The 22022-nt window shown below is 38.0% G+C and overlaps 1 protein-coding gene across 3 annotated transcripts; it reads left to right on the forward strand.

Moving 5' to 3' along the window:
* The first annotated feature begins 3022 nt into the window (after positions 1-3022).
* LOC145816052 (protein MOR1-like) lies at positions 3023-9419 on the forward strand. Of its 3 annotated transcripts, none has more exons than XM_082912293.1 (12): positions 3023-3128; positions 3260-3349; positions 3811-3949; positions 4338-4390; positions 4547-4723; positions 4946-5104; positions 5325-5385; positions 6032-6097; positions 6257-6371; positions 6476-6516; positions 8331-8399; positions 8522-9419. In XM_082912293.1, exons 6-12 carry the CDS (start codon positions 4986-4988, stop codon positions 8576-8578), a joined length of 528 nt encoding a protein of 175 aa, XP_082768419.1. In that variant the 5' UTR covers positions 3023-3128; positions 3260-3349; positions 3811-3949; positions 4338-4390; positions 4547-4723; positions 4946-4985; the 3' UTR covers positions 8579-9419. The 3 variants fall into 3 exon arrangements, with proteins under 3 accessions (XP_082768419.1, XP_082768421.1, XP_082768420.1); XM_082912295.1 differs by having other exon boundaries at positions 3917-3949; XM_082912294.1 differs by lacking the exon at positions 3811-3949.
* Positions 9420-22022: the final 12603 nt, after the last annotated feature.

Consider the following 22022-nt stretch of genomic DNA (forward strand, 5'->3'; position numbering starts at 1 on the left):
TCCCCTTCACTTTTTCTTTACTTTTTCCATGGCTTTTACCAGTTCCGTACACATGTGCCACCTTCTGGCAGCAGCATCTTGAGATTCGAGGGCTTCATTCCCAGGTTAGATGAGGATACTCTACTGTGAGAGCCCATAGAGCATATCTCTACCGACGCTTCCATGGTACACAACTCTTTTCCTTTTTTTTTTTTTTTTTTTTTGCATTTTACTTTGCACACATGTTAAAATGTTGAGCTCGATGAACAAATCACGTATCCCTGCTGCACATATACTGATAAGACTTCCAATTTATAGGTGATCGCCAGGAGGATAGGCGGCTATGGCTCTATCTCCGGCTCCCGACGTTGGTATGAACAGCTTCCCGCAAAGGTCCGCACTTTGGTAGATGCTACTTGCTTTGGGCCCTTTTGCTCCGAGCTTATACAGATGAGAGCCGAGCCTTGGCTTTATGGGGCCTTGGTAGAGAGATGGTGGGACAACACCAGTTCGTTTCACTTCTCTTTTATCGGGGAGATGACACTGACCCCATATGACTTCTCGATGTTGACCGATTTGTGGGTTGGGGTTGGCGTTGGCAACCCAGTCCCTTTCGATCCAGATATGATTCAGTGGAGAGATGCACATCTCCTGCTTCTCGAGGCAATCCTAGACACTACCAGTCATGTGATGGTGCACTATAGTTGGTTCTTAGAGCACTTCTCCAACACAGAGCTAGCACTACTACAAAAATAGTTAAAGATCACACTTTGACAAAAAAAAAGATCTCACTTTTATTGGAAGTGTGATAAAAAAAATTTGATTGATATTTTAATCACACTTAATTTGATTAAGTGTGATAATATTTATTTTTTATGTCACTTTTCAATTAAGTGTGATTATATATATATATTTTTCATCACACCTTCTAATTAAAGTGTGATTATATATACACTACTACTTTTTAATCACACTTTTTAAACAAGTGTGATTATATATATATATATTTTAATCACACATTCTAATTAAAGTGTGATTATTTATATATTTTTTAATCACACCTTCTAATTAAAGTGTGATTATATATATACTACTACTTTTTAATCACACTTTTTAAATAGGTGTGATTATATAGATATTTTTTAACCACACAGTCTAATTAAAGTGTGATTATTTATATATTTTTTAATCACACCTTCTAATTAAAGTGTGATTATATATACACTACTACTTTTTAATCACACTTTTTAAATAAGTGTGATTATATTGATATTTTTTAACCACACATTCTAATTAAAGTGTGATTATTTATATATTTTTTAATCACACCTTCTAATTAAAGTGTGATTATATATATACTACTACTTTTTAATCACACTTTTTAAATAGGTGTGATTATATAGATATTTTTTAACCACACATTCTAATTAAAGTGTGATTATTTATATATTTTTTAATCACACATTCTAATTAAAGTGTGATTATATATACACTACTACTTTTTAATCACACTTTTTAAATAAGTGTGATTATATATATATTTTTTAATCACACATTTTAATTAAAGTGCGATTATATATACACTACTATTTTTTAATCACACTTTTTAAATAAGTGTGATTATATATATATTTTTTAATCATACATTTTAATTAAAGTGTGATTATATATACATTACTACTTTTTAATCACACTCCCTAAATAGGTGTGATTGTATAAAATTATTCAATTTGATTTTTATATAAAATATACAATTCCCGAATCCGCGCCTCTATTCTACCTATGAATGATAGAGATGACTCACTACTAGAAAATGAGGCTTTAGACACGGAACTTTTTCACCCATTTTTTCATCTTTCTATCTCTCTGTCTCTGTCTCTCTTCTCTCTCTCTCTCTCACACTCTCACTCATCACTCTTCTCTGTCTGTCTGTCTGTCTCTCTCTCTCTCTTTCTCTCTGTCTATCTCTCTCATCTCTCTCTGTCTCTCTTCTCTATCTCTCTTTTCGTTATCTCTCTCGCTCATCTCTCTCTGTCTCTCTCTCGTTTATCTCTTTTCGCTATTTTTTTCTCTCCCTCTCTCTTTGTCTATATCTTTTCACCTATTTTTTCATCTTCATCTCTCTCTTCTCTTTCCCTCTCTCACTCATCACTCTTTTCTTTCTGTCTATCTGTCTCTCTCTCTCTCTTTGTGTCTCTCACTCATCTATCTCTTCTCTCATCTCTTTTCTATCTCGGTCTCTTTCGTTCATCTCTCTTCTCTCTATCTCTCTCATATTTCTCTGTCTCTCTCGCTCATCTCTGTTCTCTCTCTCTCGTTCATCTCTCTTCTCTCTATGTCTCTCTCGCTCATCTCTCTTCTCTCTATCTCTCTCTCGTTCATCTCTCTTCTCTCTCTATCTTTTTTCTGTCTCTCACTCTCTATCTTTTTGTCCCTCTCTCTCTCTCTTCTCTTTCTCTCTCTCTCTCGTTCTCTCCCACTATATTCGCGTTGCTCACTCTCTCCCTTCTGTCTTCTCTATTTACTGAGCTCTCTCTCGATTTATCTATCCACTACAAGAAAATGCACTTTTAGCGACCACTTTGTCTCTTTCTTGCTCATCACTCTGTCTTTGTCTCTCTCTCTCTCTCTTTTTCTCTCCTCTATCTGTCTCTCACTCATTTGATTTGATTAAGTGTGATAATATTTATTTTTTATGTCACTTGTCAATTAAATGTGATTATATATATATATATACATATTAATCACACCTTCTAATTAATATGTAATTAAAGATCAACTAAGAAAAATTAAAAATATCTCACTTTTATTAAAAATGTGATTAAAAAAATTAAAATGATTTTTAATCACACTTAATGTAATGAGCGAGATAATATTTTTTTTAATCACACAATTTAAATAAGTTTGATTATATATATTCTAATTCAAAGTAATTGTAAATACATTCTCACACACACAATCAATTCCCAATCAACCCTAATTTATATCCCCAAAACATCAAATTCGACTATGTCTACCTCTTGTTGCTTCTCACCTTACCGATCGCCTCCGCCTCCGCTGCTACTAGCGTTGCCAATCGCCACCGCCGCTAGCCCTATCGGTCACCGTCGATCTTCTCCTCTTAGATCGCCTCACCGCTGGCCGATTCGGTAAGTTTGTTTTTGCTTTCTCTTTGCTCTCTCTCTCTCTTTGCTATTTGCTTTTCTCTCTCTCTCTCTCTCTCTATATATATATATACCTACACTTTTTCTCTCTAAAACTCTCTCTTCTTGTCTTCCAGAAGCTCAGATCTGAACTCTGATCCCTCGATTACTCGCATTTCAAGCCCCAATGGCCGCGAATAGTCTACTTTGGTTCTGAACTTTAATCAGTACTCTCTCTCTCTCTCTCGCTCGCTCGCTCTATTTCTTTCGAATTTTACTGCATGTATAACATTTGAGTTGTTGGATTTGTGATTCAAAACTCCATCTTCAAATCCCTCTTTTCTCTCATTTCTTATCTGTTTATATATATAGATATATATGTATGTATGTATGGTTTGATTTGTGTTCTCATTCTCAGATTGCATCTTATAAAGAGGGGTTCGGTTTGATCTTGTTCTCTTCCTTGCAATTTCAATCCGGGTCAAGAAAAATTGGCTATGGCAAAAACCTTATTGTTCTGATTGACAGAGCTTGATTTAGATTTAATTTATTACTGTGGATTTGGGTTTTTCATTATTTGATTTAATTTGCTGGCTCTGTCATGCTATTTGTTTATTTTTTTTTATGGTTCCAATGTTTCAATGTTTCATATATGCTAGTATTTAATTAATTACTCTTATGGTTACAGTTGCCTGTGAATTGGAATTGGTTGAAACCATCATTGTGGGATGGGATTCTTCATGCTAATGTTTGAACTATATGTATGAGTATGATTACTTATGGTTGCATTGTAGGAACCATGCAAATGGCAGTTGGAGTTACATTTGGTATGTGTCTGAACTTTTTTTTTTGTCAATATCGTGTTTGTTCCATAACATTGCCCTCATTAGTTTGTTACAGTTAATTACTTATAATTACTTTTGAGTAATTTGTTAATGTGTACTGTTGCTCTTGATTATATCTAATAATGTTTTTATTATATCCAAACAACTTTCTATTGCTTATTTGTGTTGTGTGTTTGTGTATATATGTATAGAGAGGATCTAGCTACTTTTTCTAAGTAATCTTATTCTAGCCATCAATTTTTGAGGATAAAATTAGTTTTCATTTTGCTATTTCTGATGAGAATGTGATCATGTGGAATTCTAGATGGCTTTTTTAGCATGTACAAATTTTAAGTAAGTGTAGCATTTTAATATGGGCTTATTGTTTCAGAAGAGGGCATTGCAAGCGGAAGAGGAAATGATGCGAGGAAGGACTAAACTGAGGTTTGTGTCTATAGATGGTGTGAAATTTATTGTACAAGTTATATTTCATGGACTAATTTTTCTGTCCAAATTTCTGCCCACTTCTAGACAAGCGGGGAAAGCGATGAATTTACATTAGCTTATTTAATTTTGCATGTTAACTTGTTACTGTGATAGGTTTGGGGCAGACGTTGCTTTAAAGCAGAGGGAAAGCCAACAGGGGGTCCTGGTGGGACACGTAGAAGGGATTACATTTCTTGACAGCCGTGGAGATGGTCGTTATTTCATTTCAAACGGTAAAGATCAGACCATCAAACTTTGGGATATCCGGAAAATGTCTGCCAATGCTACTGGGTATACTCACTTCCAGGCCTATTTGTAATTACTTGTTTATTTTAAATGATAATAATCGTGAAAAGTATGAGTTATTAATCAAACTTTCTGAGTCAACTAATTAGTTATATCTCATTGTGCCAAAATTTTGTTTGACTTTAGTCCAAAATGTTGTACATGCTGAACAGCTTTGAAAGAGCTAATAGGAACCCCTGTAATACATTTTTCCTTCCTCGATTTCAGCAAACCTAGATTTGGGCATTATGAATGGGATTACTGATGGATGGACTACCCATCTCAGGCAAGAGGTTTAAAGCACCCAAATGATCAATCATTGGCCACATATAAAGGTCATTCAGTGTTGCGCACTCTCATTCGCTGTTACTTTTCGCCCACATATAGGTAACACTATGTAAATCTCTTTCCCTGTACGTTGGGGCTGTTATTTTGAAGTTATGGATTTGTTTTCTTGGTTAGCTCAGTTCAACAAGCTTGCAGGTTGCATCCTATCTTGGTTTTACCTGAAGAAACTCTATTTGCCTATTTGTTAAGAGTATATATAAACACCATTTTACAACTTTAGCCAATGTGTTCTCAAATTTCTTGATTTATTTTTTCGCAGCACTGGTCAGAAGTACATCTACACTGGATCTCATGATTCTTGCATATACATCTATGATGTGGTACGTAATGAAATATATCGACTATTTTTCTCTTTTCTGAATGCTTTACCTCAGTACAAACCAAAGTTCTTTATCAGAACGGACGTGCAGAAGGTTGCAATTCTCTGATTCCGTTCTGTGCTTGTGGTTTGCATGTAGGGAGATTCAAAATCATTCTTACATGGGATATCTTAGGGAAATTTACTGTGAACACACCTAATTATATTGAAGATATGACAAAGATTTCTTTTGGTGTTTTGAAGGAAAGAACATAAATATCATAATTGGATAGATATGATATATACGATAGAGGAAATGTTATGCGTGCATGCGCTGTTTTCAACTGCCATATTAGACATAATGTAGTAAGTGGCTTGTGCAAAACCGTGCTTACTTAAAGCATTAATAATAGAACAAACACACACAGAATCAAGAACACAATACATACTTGGTTCAGCAGGGTGTCCCTATTTCCACAGCAGATGTGCTGTTTCGTTTTGTGCTGGGCTCAGGCAGTTTAGAGGAGTCCCAGGTGTGTGTGTGTGTGTACATTTTTCATCTGGAATTCGTATACTTATTATTATTATTATTATTGTGTGTGTGTGTGTGTGTGTACATATATAATGCTGATATTGTTTAAATTTTATGTTAAATCAAATTCTTTTAGTGCCTCAATGATGGGACTCCAGAAGTGAGGGATGCAGCCTTTTCTGCTTTGGCAGCAGTGGCTAAGGTATTCCTTTCAATCATATTGCTACTCAACTATATCATGTCTTCCTAGTAAAACTTGATTCTTATTTTTTTCCCCAAACTTGTGAAGGAAATAGACCAAGATTTGCTAGTTACTTCTGTTGCACTAATTATTGTTTCTTCATTTTTCTTTCTATTCTAGGTGGTTGGCATGAGGCCTTCAGAAAAATCGTTGGAGAAACTGGATGACGTTAGAAAAAAGAAGCTTTCAGAAATGATTGGGGGTTCTGGAGCTGGTTCAGTTGGTTCAATCTCAGGTTTGAATTATTTTATTGTTTTAAATTTGTTACAATTTTTCTCCTAAAAAAATGATACATTCTTTGAGGTTTTCTCTATGCTGATAATAATCATGATATGCCAGTTACAGTTCAAACTTCTAGTGGAAGCATTTCTTCTGCAGCGGTGAGTTTATTCTTGCCTTTCAAATTAATGGCCATGCTTTGTATACTTTTTACCTATGAACTAATAGAAATTTTAGGGCTTCATGAAGTAATCTTGACACTAGAATTTTGGTGGATGGAACTTCTAATGAAAATTCCATTTTTGGCTTACTCAAAAGGGTTCTGCTTTTTCAATTACTTACCTCCTTCATCTCTTCTCCAAAAGATAAGGATCCATGGAATTTTCATTAGAGAAAAGAAGATACAATGGATGGATGAGATTAAAAAAAAAAAAGAAGTGAAAAAGGGGTGCTTCAAGACAATAAGAAGCTTGTTACCCAACCCATGGAATAAAATAGTGATGTATATTACCCATAGTAAAGACCAAGTTTTAGAATGCAAGAGCGTGTGTGTGCTCAAATGCCAAATGATTTGAGATCAATATACCAAGTATTAAAGCAAGATAATGGGATAATTATGAGAGAGTAGGCACAAGTTTATCAAATTCAAGGGACTAATTTTGTGTTAGGGATGTCAAGCATATGTCACAATGAAACACAACCACCCAAAGCATCCAAAGATGTCATCAAAACCGAAGCATAGGACTAACAAATCTATATGACCAAATGCAAAACAAAGCCCACACTCTTTTCAGATCCAATTGAAATTTTATGGAGGTTAAAAATGACCTATCATAGGAAGTGACTAAGATGTTCCCTTTTGTAGCCAACATTTTTTGTCTTATTTGTTGATCTAGGGACCCATCTAATGTGTGCATTTAAGGATGAGAATGGATCCAAATGCTCCAAGGGCCTAAAACTCGAGTTCTCATGTATATGCTTGACATGATAATAACAATTGCGATCTGGATTGTAGGCTTGTAGAATCTTATGACCCTAAATGGTCAAAAAGATCCAAATTGTTGTAAAATTGGTATATTATAGCTGGATTGTAAGTAGGATCTTGTAGGATTGCAGTTAGGATCTTTGGGTTGGTGATTTTTCACCTCATCTTTATTATGCATCATCCTTGTTGGTATTTTTACCTTTTTTCATTGTTATAAAAGTATAATCTTATGATTCTTGATCCGATACGATTCAATCTGCTAGACTCTCTCACCATTCTCATATCCTGATTTATTAACCATGATGCCAAAGTTGCCTTGAACTGAACTATTATCCATGGTCAAGGTAGATTCCTTCAGTTTTCATAGTAAAATTTCTCTCTTTTTTGGGAAAAGAAATATAATGTGCTATTAGTGCTATATATGAGAGAAGACAAAATCAAAGCTTAATGCTAATTTTATTCGTGATTTCTAATTTATGTTGTGGAAAACTGTATTATTTGCTGTCACAGGAGTTCTGAAGTATGCTATCATGAAAAACACTTTCTTCAATGAAAAGTAACACAATGCCCCAAACTTTAGTAGAATTCCTGGGCATTACTATTTTACCTTGTCATTCCTGTTATGGTACACTTCTATGAATCCTATTGTTTTATCATTTTGTTCAAATGTTATTTTCTTTTCTTGCTTGTGATACTCACTATTAGTGTTGCTCAAGCATTGTTGATTGTTACTATACCAGCTTGTTATGGTATACATCTATGAATCCCCTTGTTTTATCATTTTGTTCAAATGTTACATTCTCTTTTTACTTGTGATGCTCAATTTCTTCTATCAGTGTTGCTCTGATATTGTTGAACATTTGCTTGAATTGGCTTTGGCTATCTCTCTATGCATATATATATATATGTGTGTGTGTGTATGCATGTATACATACATATACATGTCACTGAATTGCTAATAAGAGATATCTATTGTATCATATTTCTTAGGGGCATTTTGATGATGTTCAGAAAGCTCCTAGTCTACCATCTAAAGCACCAAAAGAATTCAAGGAATTGGTAATCAATGCTTTCCAATATATTTTTGTTTTTTCATTTCTCTTATGTATATTATTATATATATTTTAAATATGAAAGTAAAAAGTAGCATGAATGAGCTTCATTTTGCTTGTATTTTGCAGGATGATAATAAGAGCAAGAAGGGACTTGCTAAAGTTCACGAGGTTCATATATCCTAAACTTCATTAGTTGTTTGATACACAAATTCGTTGGCTGCTCATTTATGATGTAGACTAAGTTCTCCATTAGATACTTAGCATTATGTGATGCCTATCAGTCCATTAATTGTGAAATGATGTGCATTGATTCTTCTTTAATTAGTTTTAACTATCATACATTGATTGGTTTTTAATCATTGCAAGAAGAATATGTTCAGAAAATTGGCCTAGTTCCTGCAGCATTGTCTTTCTCAGATGAACAGAAGAAAGAGGTGCACTTTGTTTGCTTCACTAGATGTTTACTGCCTTCTATTTCTATCACATTTAGTTAGTGATTATATCTCTGGAGTGATTGAATTGAGACAACTTATCTCTGTTAGCTGAAGATCAGTATCACTACTACAAAAGAAATAAATAGAATAGGCTACGTGCTCATCATGATAGTGATTGGCCTTCTTTTGTTCATACCCTTTCTTTTGGCCTTATTTTGTTCACACGCTGTCTTCTTTTTTATGCCAATTCCACTGCCCATTAGATCATATATAATATAGCCATCATTGGTATAATGAAATATTAAATCTTAGAATGTCAAGCTTGAGTACTGTGTAATGGTTATTTTAGGTAATGAATACATCCAATGAAACTTGTTTCATATATCAAATAATTTTTACATATAAGAGATGGAAGGAACCCAGACGGTGTTTGCCTTTTTGTTGGTTCTTGTTGTCGTGGGTTCAAGGATAACTCTACGAGTGATGTCATATTCAGTCTCATTAGTTAGGTCTCTATAATTAACACACACACACACAAAACTGATATATAAAACAACCTTGTGATTTTTTTTTTTAAATATTGAATTAAATAAAGCACAAGTTTTTTTTTTTAAAATATTGAATTACATATTACCCCTACTCTCTTTGTTGTGTCGTGCTTAGTATCTAATCTTTTATGTCTTGTTTCTCAAATAATATTGTCATTTTCTACAAGTGCATATCTTGAGTTTTAGATCACTTTTTTGTTTTATTATTAAATTATTCTAGCTTAAGAAAGTTTGAAATCATTCATGCCTTGATGATTTATTTTGGCTTCTACAAGGGTATCAATATCTTTTGTAGCTTTATACTATTTGTGTGGAGAATCAAAATAATTATGTCATTTTTGGTGGCTGTGGGGAAAGGATTGGGGCAGTTTAACAACTGGATAAATTACATTATTTTTGGTGTGATCTAAATGTAAGTTTATAAATTAATTAGTAAGTTTATTCATATGCTTCTGGCGGTTTTTAAATTAATTTGTTTTTTTATTTTTCAGGTCAGAAATTTCTTGGAGAGATGCAAAATATGATCAAAGAATTCAAGAACTTACTTTTTTCAAGTTTTTTATTTTTTATTTTTTAATGTATGTAATCACAGTTAATTTTTTTTTTATTAATTTCTTTGTATATACTTTTAAACATTTAACTTTAATTTATGAAATATATGATATTATTTCATTCAATATATGGTTGTGATTCAAAATATAGTATATAATGTGTATTACATTATTCAAATGCGCGTGCAAAAATAATATTGATTATTCTTTAAATATGTCAATTTTTTTTTTTATCACAGGTTTTATTAGTTATTAATCACACTTAAAAGGTGTGATCTAAATGTTTTTAATCACACTTAAAAGGTGTGATTTAAAGTTTTTAATCACACTTAAAAGGTGTGATCTAAATGTTTTTAATCACACTTAAAAGGTGTGATCTAAAGTTTTTAATCACACTTAAAAGGTGTGATCTAAATATTTTTAATCACACTTAAAAGGCGTGATCTAAAGTTTTTAATCACACTTAAAATGTGTGATCTAAATATTTTTAATCACACTTAAAAGGTGTGATCTAAATATTTTTAATCACACTTAAAAGATGTGATGAAAGCATTTTTTAATGACACTTAAAAAGTGTGATTAAAAATGACCATTTTTAATCACACTCTGTTTTTAATCACACTTAAAAGGTGTGATCTAAATATTTTTAATCACACTTAAAAGATGTGATGAAAGCATTTTTTAATGACACTTAAAAAGTGTGATTAAAAATGACCATTTTTAATCACACTCCTAAAGATCACACTTTAATAAAACTTAAAAGGTGTGATTAAAAAACATACATCACACCAAAAAAGTGTGATCTTTATCTATATTTGTAGTAGTGTAGCCACTATAGAGGAGGTTGCCCAGTACACTTGTGGCTTCCTCATATATCTCCTCGATACTACCCTGTTTGCAAACAGGGAAAATACCATTGGATTATACATTCTCGGGGCACTGGTACACCTTCCTGGGGTGGTGGATTATGACTAGGGTGGTGTAGGTTTGGTTACCTTACATTGCTACATGAGCTCCATTTCTCGCCGCAAGGCGAATTCGCTCGGCAGCTACTGAAGGGTTTGGGAGGAACATCCTACACTCAACTTTTTGATATGCTTTAATTCTGTTCACTGTTGCATTTCCTACTCATCTAATCTATTTTCTCATGTCATCTATTTGCCTTTGGTTTACAGCTTCGGATCTACACATATTTCACTTTGTTGTCTCCAGTTCTAGTGAGGCCGATTGATTTATCTGTACCCCGCTCTCGGTACTACAACTCACGGTTCGAGTGACGTCGCCTTGTAGATCACACCTTCCCATATTTCCGCCACTTCTTTGATACTATCACGGCAGATCAGGTATTACACTGTTTACCACACTATTTGGTCACCCTTACACTGTTGTACTATTGTATAGTACCATATTGTCATTTTCATACTGCATTAACTTTTGACACTGCACTAATTTTCTGACACCGTACTGGCATTCTAACATCACATTGATTTTCTCATACTGCACTGATATCTAACACTGCACTGATTTTCTCAGGTTGACTGGCGCCCTTGGACAGGTTTTCCCCAAGTGTTGAGGGTGACCTACACTGCTGCTTGGCATGCTTCCACGATAAGGATCCTATTTGAGGGCCCTTTTGGTTGGGCATACTACCTGGGAGAGAGATTCATCCACTAAACTCGAGGCGTTGCTGACCCTGATATTCCACATCCTCCTCTTGCTGGCATGAAGGTAGTAGATGATTTACAGGATGGTCCTGAGCTAGACCTCTTGATGATAAGTGAGGACGGCGATCATCACCATGAGCCCAGTGACTTTACGACTTTCTTACACACTCAGGTGACGGCGCCTCTTACTTCAAGCGTGGCTCAAGCTGTGCCAGAGGTTGCTGCTGCTGCTGGGGTTGGCGATGCGCCCATTGGAGGTGCCCCTGTTGTTGCCTATGCCTCCCACCGAGGTCGTATATATGTGTCTAGATAGCGTGATCGAGTAAATCCCACTTAAGCCCATCGAGGAGAGGGACCACAAACTTGTGTTTGCCCCTGGGGTTGAGCAGGTACACTTTGTTTTTATGCTAGTCCATGTTGCACTTTAACTTATTCCCAGCCATTATTGTTCACTGTTCAATTATTTTTATCTATTTTTCTCAGTTTATGTTCTGCTGCAAATTCCCCAAGCGTACGGTGATGAACTCCTTCGGACGATCGACTAACTACTCATCATGGTACGGAGGAGGCAGACTGCCTTAGTCACCCACGGGATTGAGGTACATTTTGTGTGTAGCCTCCTGTCATTGCCATACTGTACACTTCTGATCATTCTATCTAATATCTGATATATTTTTCAGCTTGAGCCGGTGCCAACAGTGACTGCAGGACCTTTCGCAGCGAGTAAGCGGAGACAAGGCCCAATGAGAGGCCGTGGGGGCACTGATCAAGGGAGAGGTCGAGTGTGGCAGCGCTCACCTTCTGAGGACTCTTTTGACAGGTCCACGGCCCCTGACGATGAGAGAGAGGAGATGGACCTGTAGTTGAGCTGCCCTAGTGATGACAGCGATGCACCTCCTCCATAACCGAGGATGAAGAGAGTGAGGATGGGCTACTGATGACGATGATGATTTTGCTTTTATTTCGCTTTTGCTTTCATTTTGTTAAGTAGTTATAAAACTAGTATTAGATAGTTCTTTTGTTTTTCAAAAACTTTCTTTTTGTTTTGGTTGTATAAAACAATGATCGGGGTTGGGCCCACCAATTATGAAAAGCAAGTTTTGTTGAATGATCTCTTTGTTGAATGATCTTTTTGTGCAATATGATGAACTGCATTACCTTTGCTTTTGTAATCTTTAGAACAGTAAATGCCTTGATCTTGAATTGATTCATGAATCGGATAATGGCTTACAACTGATCAAAACATAAAATACAACTCGATAATGGAAAAACGAAATGAAAATAACTCGAAAAAGCTAACAAACACTTGGTACAGACAAAACAAAACTCAAAAGTATAATTGAAGTTCATTCAAACAAAGGTCGGCATTTGCTGTAACAGATCTGCATTGGGCAAGCATCAAGACGCAGCCTAGTATCACTGATGCACGGCCGGCCATCAGTGTGATGTCAGTCATTGCTATTCAGGTGTCATGCTCAGCACCTTCTCAGACTCTATAAGTAATGCTTCCATGCTATTTTTCTGGTAAACTCACAAGTTCTTGATATTTTGCTCTCAAAATGGAGATGTTACTTGTTAATAGGCTTTGGGACTAGATATCCGCTTTGGATGGCTCAAAAAAGTTAAATTTCCGTAGCTTCGGCCTAAATGCCCTTTTTCCTTTGAGCCGCACTTCTCTTTGCTTTCCATTCCTTCATGTCACGGTTTGGTGTTGGAACCCAATCACACATGTCTTTAGCTTCGGGGGACAAGAAATATACTCGACAATTGAAGAATTTTAGGCATTTATGGAATCCTGGCGCTATGAGAAAATCATACCTTAGCCCCGTTTTGGCCATGTCCAAGCTTTGGGAGAAATGTGCGTGCTTACTTTACATGAGGTTCGATTTTTGGTCCACAATGGAGAACTGGATATTCCCAGTCTGATTCATCGATTTTCTAAGGCCGGCGACCGAGGTAATCTTCTTTGACAGGGTTTTCGGCAACACGCCCTTTGTTTGTGTATGCTATCACATTTCCTTTTTGCCTCCTGTTTTAGCGGGTCTAGCATTCAACTAACGGAGATGGCACAAGGCCTAAAAGAGAGCAAGAGTTGCATTGGCTTGGCGTTGGCCGAGACTTTGATAAGCTTAGACGCCTTCCATTGGCAAGAGACTACCAAATTTGCCGGAAGTCGACTACTTCTTCAGGTAATGTTTCCCACCCGTTCTAATATATGTTTCTCACATCACTTGACATTCATGCTCTGTTTTTCTCTCAAAGCCCTTTTCTCACTTCTCTCTTAACATGCATCTCCCTATTTTTTAATCTATGTTTTTCTTCATCCCTTCCTAGATATGGCTAATGGACAAACTGAAGGTGGTGGACCCTTGCCACACATACTCAGCCCGAGTGTACTTTTTCTGCCAGCAGCTAGTGGATTTCCCGAATAAAGGATGCTGGTGCCATTGGATATGCAACAGGTCTGCTATTGACATTGCTTGGCGTTGCCCTTGGCTTAATCTGACCGAAATGAGCTACAACATGACTCAACAACCTACCATTGAGTTGATTGGCCTTACACACTGTGTATTCTACTTTCCGTTCTGGTTCAAACGTCAGTTTGGACATGATGAGACTTGCCCAGAGGAAGGGGTAGAATACCCAGTTTCATTCCCCATTCGAGGTTCATATTTGGCTAGATACCTTACTGCTTGGAGGATGAGAGAGCTTCTGGCCCCTGCCCCTAGTTTTAGCTGCGCCCTTTCTAGCGAGTGTTTGACTTGGCTTGAAGATGAGGCACAATCTGGGCCTACTTTGGCATCATAAGCTTCCACAAGCATGAGCAAGGGACGCAGGAACACCTGACTTATCTAAGCTCCTAGTTTATGGCTTTGATCTTTACTTTTCATGTGTTATGAATGTAATAAAAACAACTTTGATTTGTATCGAGAGTTGGAGAACTTTGTATAGAAATCAATCAAATTAAAGTTGTGAGTACTGAAAATTTTCCTTTTGGTTAAAAAATAGTCTAAATTGTAAAATGTAAAATTTGAACAAAAACCAACTTTTATCAAAACTTTTCAAAACCATTTTCGATAAGGATCACCACTTGACACATACGGAATCTATCCTCGAGATGTACAACCCGAATCCGGAGATCACAAATTGCCCCTTGACTGAATAACACTGCTCAGCACTGTAACCAGCTCTTAGAATAAAGATCACAATCGAACTCTGAGATAAAAAAACAGACAAAGATGGCCTGATCAACACATGGATAGGACAGTTGAGTTGGAGGTGTTTACAGTCGAACTTCGGGATAAAGTTCCCTACGTATCTCGAAGATGGGAATCAGGCCTTATGTAGTTTGGTTTGGGTTAACTCGAGTATTAACGCTCTCTTTTTGTGCTCTAACTTTTGTTAAGGCTGCCCTTTAGGGTTTTCAATCTTGCGAACTCAGTTTTTCTTTATTTCCCATTTTTTTTTGTGCTCTAACTTTTGCCTAGGTCACCCTTTCGGGTTTTCGGCCTAGCAAGCCTCTCAGGGATAGTATTTCTTCAACTTATCTGTGTTGATCGGTTGAGAAAATTCTAGGCCATCCAAGTCCATGAGAATAACAGCTACACCTGACCAGATAGTTTTGATGATGTAAGACCCAGTCCAATCGGGTTTGAACTTGCTCCTAAAGTCATGGATGGAAGCTCGGTTGTCTTTCAGCAGCAAATCCCTTTCTTTAAGATTCCGGGACTTAACTTTCTTGTTAAAAGCCCTAGCAATCCTGCGTTGATAACCTTGGACATGGTACAATGTTTTCAGCATTCTCTCATCAAACAACATCAGTTCTTCGAACCTGCTCTGTTGCCAGTCCACCTTTACTATCTGACACTCAGCCATAACTCGTAGCGACGGAACTTCTATTTCGATTGGCAGAACAACCTCCATTCCATAAACAAGAGAATAAGAAGTATCTCCTGTAGACGTCCAAATTGAAGTTCTATAGCTCCAGAGCGCAAACGGCTATGTGTTTGGCCAGTCCCTGTAGGTCTCAACCATCTTCTGTAGAATATGCTTGATGTTCTTGTTGGCGGCCTCAACAGCTCTATTGGTTTGCGACTGGTATGTAGATGACTTATGGAAAGCCACATTGTATTTCTCCAACAAGTCTATCACTTCCTTTTTGAAGTGGAAGCCATTATCTGAAATGATCTTGTTTAGGACTCCATATTGGCAAATGATGTTGTTTCGAATGAACTTAGCCACATGCACTGCTTTCAACACTGCGTAGGACTGAGCTTCTACCCACTTTCTAAAGTAATCAATTGCCACCAGAATATATTCATGCCCATTCAACCCTTTCAATGTGACTGCACGAATGACGTCGATTCCCTAGACTGAGAAAGGCCATGGTGAAGTCATGTTGTATAGCTTCGACGGCGGGATGTTCATGCGGTTTGCATGGATTTGGCATTTGTGACATCGCTGGACAAAACTGATACAATCCTTCTCCATAGTAGACTAGTAGTAACCTTGCTTGAGAATCTTTCGGGGTAACATTTCTCCGTTCATGTGCGCTCTGCACTCTCCTCCAGGCCTCCATTAGGCGCTTTGATTCCTCTGCTTCGACACACAACTTGTGCATTCCCAGATGACCTCTCTTGTACAGTTTACCTCTGCAGATGATAAATTAAACGGCCATCCGCCATATTGCCCTATTATCTTTAGCATTTGCCTCTGGCGGATAAACCTCATTTTCCAAGAAGTTCTAGATATCATAAAACCAAGAGTTTTGATCTTGTGCTTCATCTATTGCAGTGATAGTCTCGCAGGTCGGCGTATATCTTTGCTCAATAATGATCGGACACATCTGAACTCCCAACGGGATGCCTATCATAGAAGATAGGGTTGATAAGGCATCAGCAAACCTGTTGTTCTTTCTTAGTAGATACGTGAAAGTTAGCTTCTCAAACCAAGGAATCAGAACATCCAGGGTCTGGTGATAGATCTTCATCATTTCTTCTTTGACCTTCCAGTCTTCTTTTGCTTGAGATATAACTAGGTTCGAGTCCCTAATGACGTCTAACCTTTTTGCCTCTAGTTCCATGGTGGTTTCCAAACTAGCGATACACACCTCGTATTCTGCTTCGTTATTGGATACCTTGAACCGGAGTTTGAAGACTAAGGGTATATGGGAATTTTCGGGTGCTATCAGCAACACCCTTATCCCATACCCGTACTGGCTAGACGCTCCGTCGAAGTACATTGTCCAAATCTCTTCCTCAACTTGCAAAATAGCTTTACCTGGGAATATATATTCTACCACTTCATTCTCTTCTACTAGGTGATCTTCTAGGAACTCCGCTACTACTCTCCCTTTGACCGACTTGTGAGTGACATATTTCGGATCAAATTTGGAAAGGAGAAGCAATCAACGAGCTGGCCTACTCGTAAGTGCTGGTTTCTCAAAAAGATATTTGATGGGATTTAATCTCGAAACCAGAATTACGGAGTGAGCTAATAAGTAGTGCCATAACTTCCTGGTAGCCCATACCAAGGCTAAGCACGCTTTCTCTAACAGGGTATAGCGGGTCTCGCAATCCAGCATTTTCTTTCTCAAGTAATAGGTGGCTTTCTCCACCTTATCCTTAGATTCCTGAGCAAGCATGCATCCTATCATTTTGTCTGTGACTGATAGATACAGAATCAAGGGCTTCCCCGACTCTGGCGATGACAACACAGGTGAATTCCGAAGGTACTACTTGATCTGCTCAAAAGTGAATTGACATTGGTGATCCCATCGGAACTTATTTCCTTTCTTCAGGAGACCGAATAGTGGTTCATAAGTCAAGGTTAATTTTGAAATAAACCATCTTATGAATTGTACTTTACCCAGAAAGCCTCACACCTCCTTTTCAGTCCTTGGTGGTCGCATTTCTAAGATGACCTTGATTTTGGAAGGATCTACCTCGATTTCTCTCTATGTGATCAAGAAACCCAGCATTTTCCCTACTGTTATGCCAAAAGTACAGTTCTGCAGATTCAACCTCAATTTGTATTCTCTAATTCGTTGAAAGAATTTCTTCAAAGCGGTGTAGTGGCCCTTTCTTTCTTTGGACTTGACAATCATGTCATCCACGTACACTTTGACCTTTTTGTGAATCATATCATGCAGGATTGTGCTTGCAGCCCTTTGATAGGTAGCCCCGATATTCTTCAGCCCAAACAGCATCACTCTGTAGCAGTAGGTTCTCCACGGCGTAATGAATGTAGTTTTCTCTCTGTCCTTGGGTACCATGAAAATCTGGTTATACCCAGAAAATCCATCCATGAAGGAGAGCAATGCATGACCCACAGTGAAGTCCTCCAATTCATCGATGTGCGGCAGAGGAAAGTCATCCTTCGGATTGGCTCTGTTCAGATCCTTGAAGTCCAAACACACCCGAATTCTGCTATCTTTCTTTGGCACTGGGACAATATTGGCCAACCAAGTCGGATACTCAGATACTAGCAAGAACCCTACGTCTATCTGCTTGGTGACCTCCTCTTTAATTTTCAAAGCCCAATCCAGGCGTATTCTTCACAGCTTCTGTTTAATAGGTCGGGCCTCGGGGTCAAAAGGGATCCGATGCTGTACAATCTCAGGGTCGATTCCAGGCATGTCTTCGTAGGACCACGCGAAAACATCTTTGAAATCTTTTAATAAAGTGACTAAGCACTCGCACTCCTCCGAAGACAACGTGGACCCGATCTGGACCAGACGCGGATCCTTCTCAGTACCCATATTAAAAGCAATGATTTCATTAGCAAGGGGTTTTGCAAACCTCTCATCTTCTCGATTAATCAAAATTTTCAAAACCAGAGGAATTCATTCCTCTTCGTTTTCATCAAAATTTTCAAAATCATGATCAATGTAATAAACAAGAGGCACAGGGAAATATTCAAAATCTATAGTGGCATTCTCATTCACAAGGTCAAGCTCATCTAGTTCTTCGGTTACAATCGACTCAAAAGAAAAAGAAAAGGACAACTTGGAAAAAGCATTGGCATCCGGATTATCAACTCCAGGAATACCGAACTGAGACTCAGAAGAACCGAAATTTGATTCTAACTCCATAGACTCTGTGGAATCAGATTCTAGTTCATCACTCAACTCAGAACTACTAGAGAAATAGCCCTCCTCCAGCTGCAAAATGAGGGATGGTGCATTAGATGCATCCAAGATGCTGCTAGAAGGGTTCACATCCGATTGGTCCCCGATTATGGAAACGATCAGGTTATTCCCCAAGCTCTCTGAGTTGATCGGAGGATCCGAAAGGAGACATGCCAATGCTGCTCCTACTTCAAGCTCGCTGCTGTTGGAATCACTTTCTGTGTTTTTCGTAGCTTCAGCAGTTGGTTCAGCCATTTCCTCCGTATCACTGTCTTGTAGTTGCAAGAAAGGAAGCAAAAAACAGTCCTTTGGACATGTTTTATTCAAATCTGTGAAGTCAACACAAACCTTCCACATCCCCGTTTTCTTCTTTATCACCACGATGTTGGATAACCAAGTGGGACAAGTTATTTCCCATATTGCCCCAACCTCTAACAATTTTTCAACTTCCTCAACAACCACTACGACATGCTCAACAGACAATCAATGACTTCTTTGTACAACAGGCTGAGCCTTCGGATCCACATTTAAGTGATACATAGCCACTATCAGGTCGACTCCGAGCATTTCATACGGGCTCCATGCAAAAATGTCCATACTAATGAGAAGAAAGGCTACCAGCTCCTGTTGTTCAGCAGCATGAAGACCTGCCCCAATCAGGAAGAACTTCTTTAGATCCTAAGAAACCACGACTCGATCCAAATCCTTAGTTGCCTTATTTGTTAGAATTTTACCCACATCTTCAAGAATCTCTTGGTTTGGAATCTCTATAGAATTGACATCCCGCTCTTTTGTCTTTATGGTGAGAGCTATAAGGAAACATTCTTTTATCGATTTCTGAAATCCCCGAATTTGCTCAATGTCGTGCTCAGTAGGGAACCATAGTAGTTATTGGTAAGTGCTGGGTACAACCTTCATCTCGTAAAGCCACGTTTGGTCCGTTATTATGTTGTAAGAAGATGAGAGCGTGACAACTAGGTATTCCACGTCTAGTGTCTTGGTGCCAGCATGAGTGGGCTACACAATCTTGCCTAGAGGGTATTTAGGGTTGGCATTGAAGCCAAAGAATGGGTAATTAGCTAGTTTGAGATCCTCGCCTATCAGGCCGAGTTTGAGGAAGGTTTTGTAATATATAATTTCAGAAGTGCTCCCCTAATCGATAAGGATCCAATCAACGGAGTACCTATTGATGCTCAAGTTAATAACTAAGGCATCATTATGGGAAAGAGAAAGCCTTGCAAGATCATCATAAAAAAATCTAATCACATTAGTCGGCGCTCCTCGCTGCCTCTCCTTGCTGCCTCTTTGGTTACGGTTCTAACTCTGAACGAGACCATATGGGCCCCTCATTCGAATACAACTAGATTAAGTTGATCTGGTTCGAAGGTGGGATGCTGTAGATCATTTGAATCACGCTGAGTGGAGGAGAATCTGACCATATGGTTAAAGCATTGGCTGGTGCAGCCTTTTTTAGGAGGAAATCGGACAAATGACCGTCCTTTAGCAAATCCTCGAGATGGTCTTTCAAGGCGTAGTATTTGTCCATCAGGTGGTCGTGATCCTAGTGGTATTCGCACTTCTGAACCCTTTTTCTCATATGAGGGGGTCCAAACATTTTGGTCGGCCACTTAAATAGATATGATGTTTGATTTTTGAGAGGATCTGGCTGATCAGCTCAATATATTTCCTGTACTTTTTGTTAGACTGCGGCGAACACCTGGTATCAACTTGGTATTGCTCGTTACGTTAGCATGATCCTTGGTGGTTATCCCTTCTAGACCTCCCACTGGCTCTAGGCTTCTCCTTCATGGTGTAACCTTATTAGTTGGGGGTACAACTGTTAGTGGTGGAGCTATAACTAGTGCTGCCGATTCTAAGACTTGAAGCCCTGTATTTGTTAAGAGTGTATTATCTTCTACGTTGCAGTACTCTTTCACCTTCTTCATCAAACCCCAAACTGATTTTGGTGGTTTGTGGGTTAAAGAGCTCCGAAGGGAGCTATTTGGGTGGAGTCCTATTTTAAAGGCAGTAACAGCCATAGAGTCATTGCAATCATCATTAGTAAGATTGAAACACTGCCAATATCATGCTGAGTACGCCAGTAGAGTCTCATTGGAGCCAATCTTTATTGTCCACAAGGAATCTGCTTGTTTGGGCTGTGTCTCATTAAGGATGAACCTAGCTCGGAAAGATTTCTAGAGTTAATGAAAACTCTTAATTGAAGTCGGTTCAAGTTTATAATGCCATCTGATAGCTAGGAGGCCTAAGCTTTTTGGAAAGATGTGGCACATGAGTGCTTTATCATCTACATGTAACGTCATACTACTTTATAATGACGTACATGATCGGTGGGATCCGACTTCTTGTTGTATAAGGTCAATGATGGTGACTTGAACTTCTTGGGTAAGGCATCCTTGGCTATCCTCCAGACGAAAACGGATTATGCCTATCCTCCAAGTCGAAATCATCACCCTGTCATTTGCGTGTCCATTGTCGTGCTTGTGAGGAATTGTGTTCGTCGGATGAGCTTGAGTCAGTATCTCAATTGCGCTTCCTGGGCTCGCCTTGTGATGAACCCATAGAGCTACTACCTTCTCCACGTCTTTAAGGGTGTTGCTAATTAGTTCCTCTTACAGGAGACCATCCAGATTCATGGTGTAAAGCCTTTTGAGATTTCAGTAACTCCTGGTGAAGACGCTAATTTTAGTAGTCATGACTTTGAAACGCTGTTCATTGCATTTAGCTTGGTCTAGAAGAGTCTGCCTTGTATCTTCAATGGATATTGGTGATAAAGATGCAGTTAATGGGTCAAAAAATTAAGTTTGTCATGCAGGATTTCCATCTGGGTTGGAGGATTTTCCAGTCACTGTAATATCAACTTCGCTAGTTGGAGGATTGATAACTAGGATTGCCATGGATGAGTTTGAATATTTCCACAACGGCGTCAATTGTGAGAGGTAGTTATAGAATATTTCTTCATCCCAAATAGAACTTTGTTTGATTCTCGCTTCGGTGTCTGAAACAAGAAACACTCTGGTTGAGGGTGTCGGGATTAGCACTCTGACAGTTAAGTCAGGCTTCGTATGAGAGGGAGTGAGTAAGATATTTCAGGAATATAGTTCAGTTGGTTGATAGTGCATATCTCTGTTCTTCTGTTTACCTTCTTTATATAAAGACTTGGTGTAGATATTTCCTACGTAGTTTGATCTTTCCTTCATCATCATCACAATGTCAAGGCCTATGCTCCTATTAATCCCTTGGAAACGGATAGCCTGGGCCCACTCTGTTACCCAACATGGAT

Source organism: Camellia sinensis, unplaced genomic scaffold, assembly GCF_055761805.1.
Source record: "Camellia sinensis isolate YWXY unplaced genomic scaffold, ASM5576180v1 Unanchor3, whole genome shotgun sequence".
Lineage (NCBI taxonomy): Eukaryota > Viridiplantae > Streptophyta > Magnoliopsida > Ericales > Theaceae > Camellia > Camellia sinensis.

Bases quoted from the DNA above. Each gene is read 5' to 3' on its own strand.
- LOC145816052 (XM_082912293.1), top strand. From the start codon at position 4,986: ATGGACTACCCATCTCAGGCAAGAGGTTTAAAGCACCCAAATGATCAA. The intron at 6,098-6,256 runs GTATTCCTTTCA...TTTCTATTCTAG, and splicing joins CTTTGGCAGCAGTGGCTAAG to GTGGTTGGCATGAGGCCTTC. The intron at 6,372-6,475 runs GTTTGAATTATT...ATGATATGCCAG, and splicing joins TTCAGTTGGTTCAATCTCAG to TTACAGTTCAAACTTCTAGT.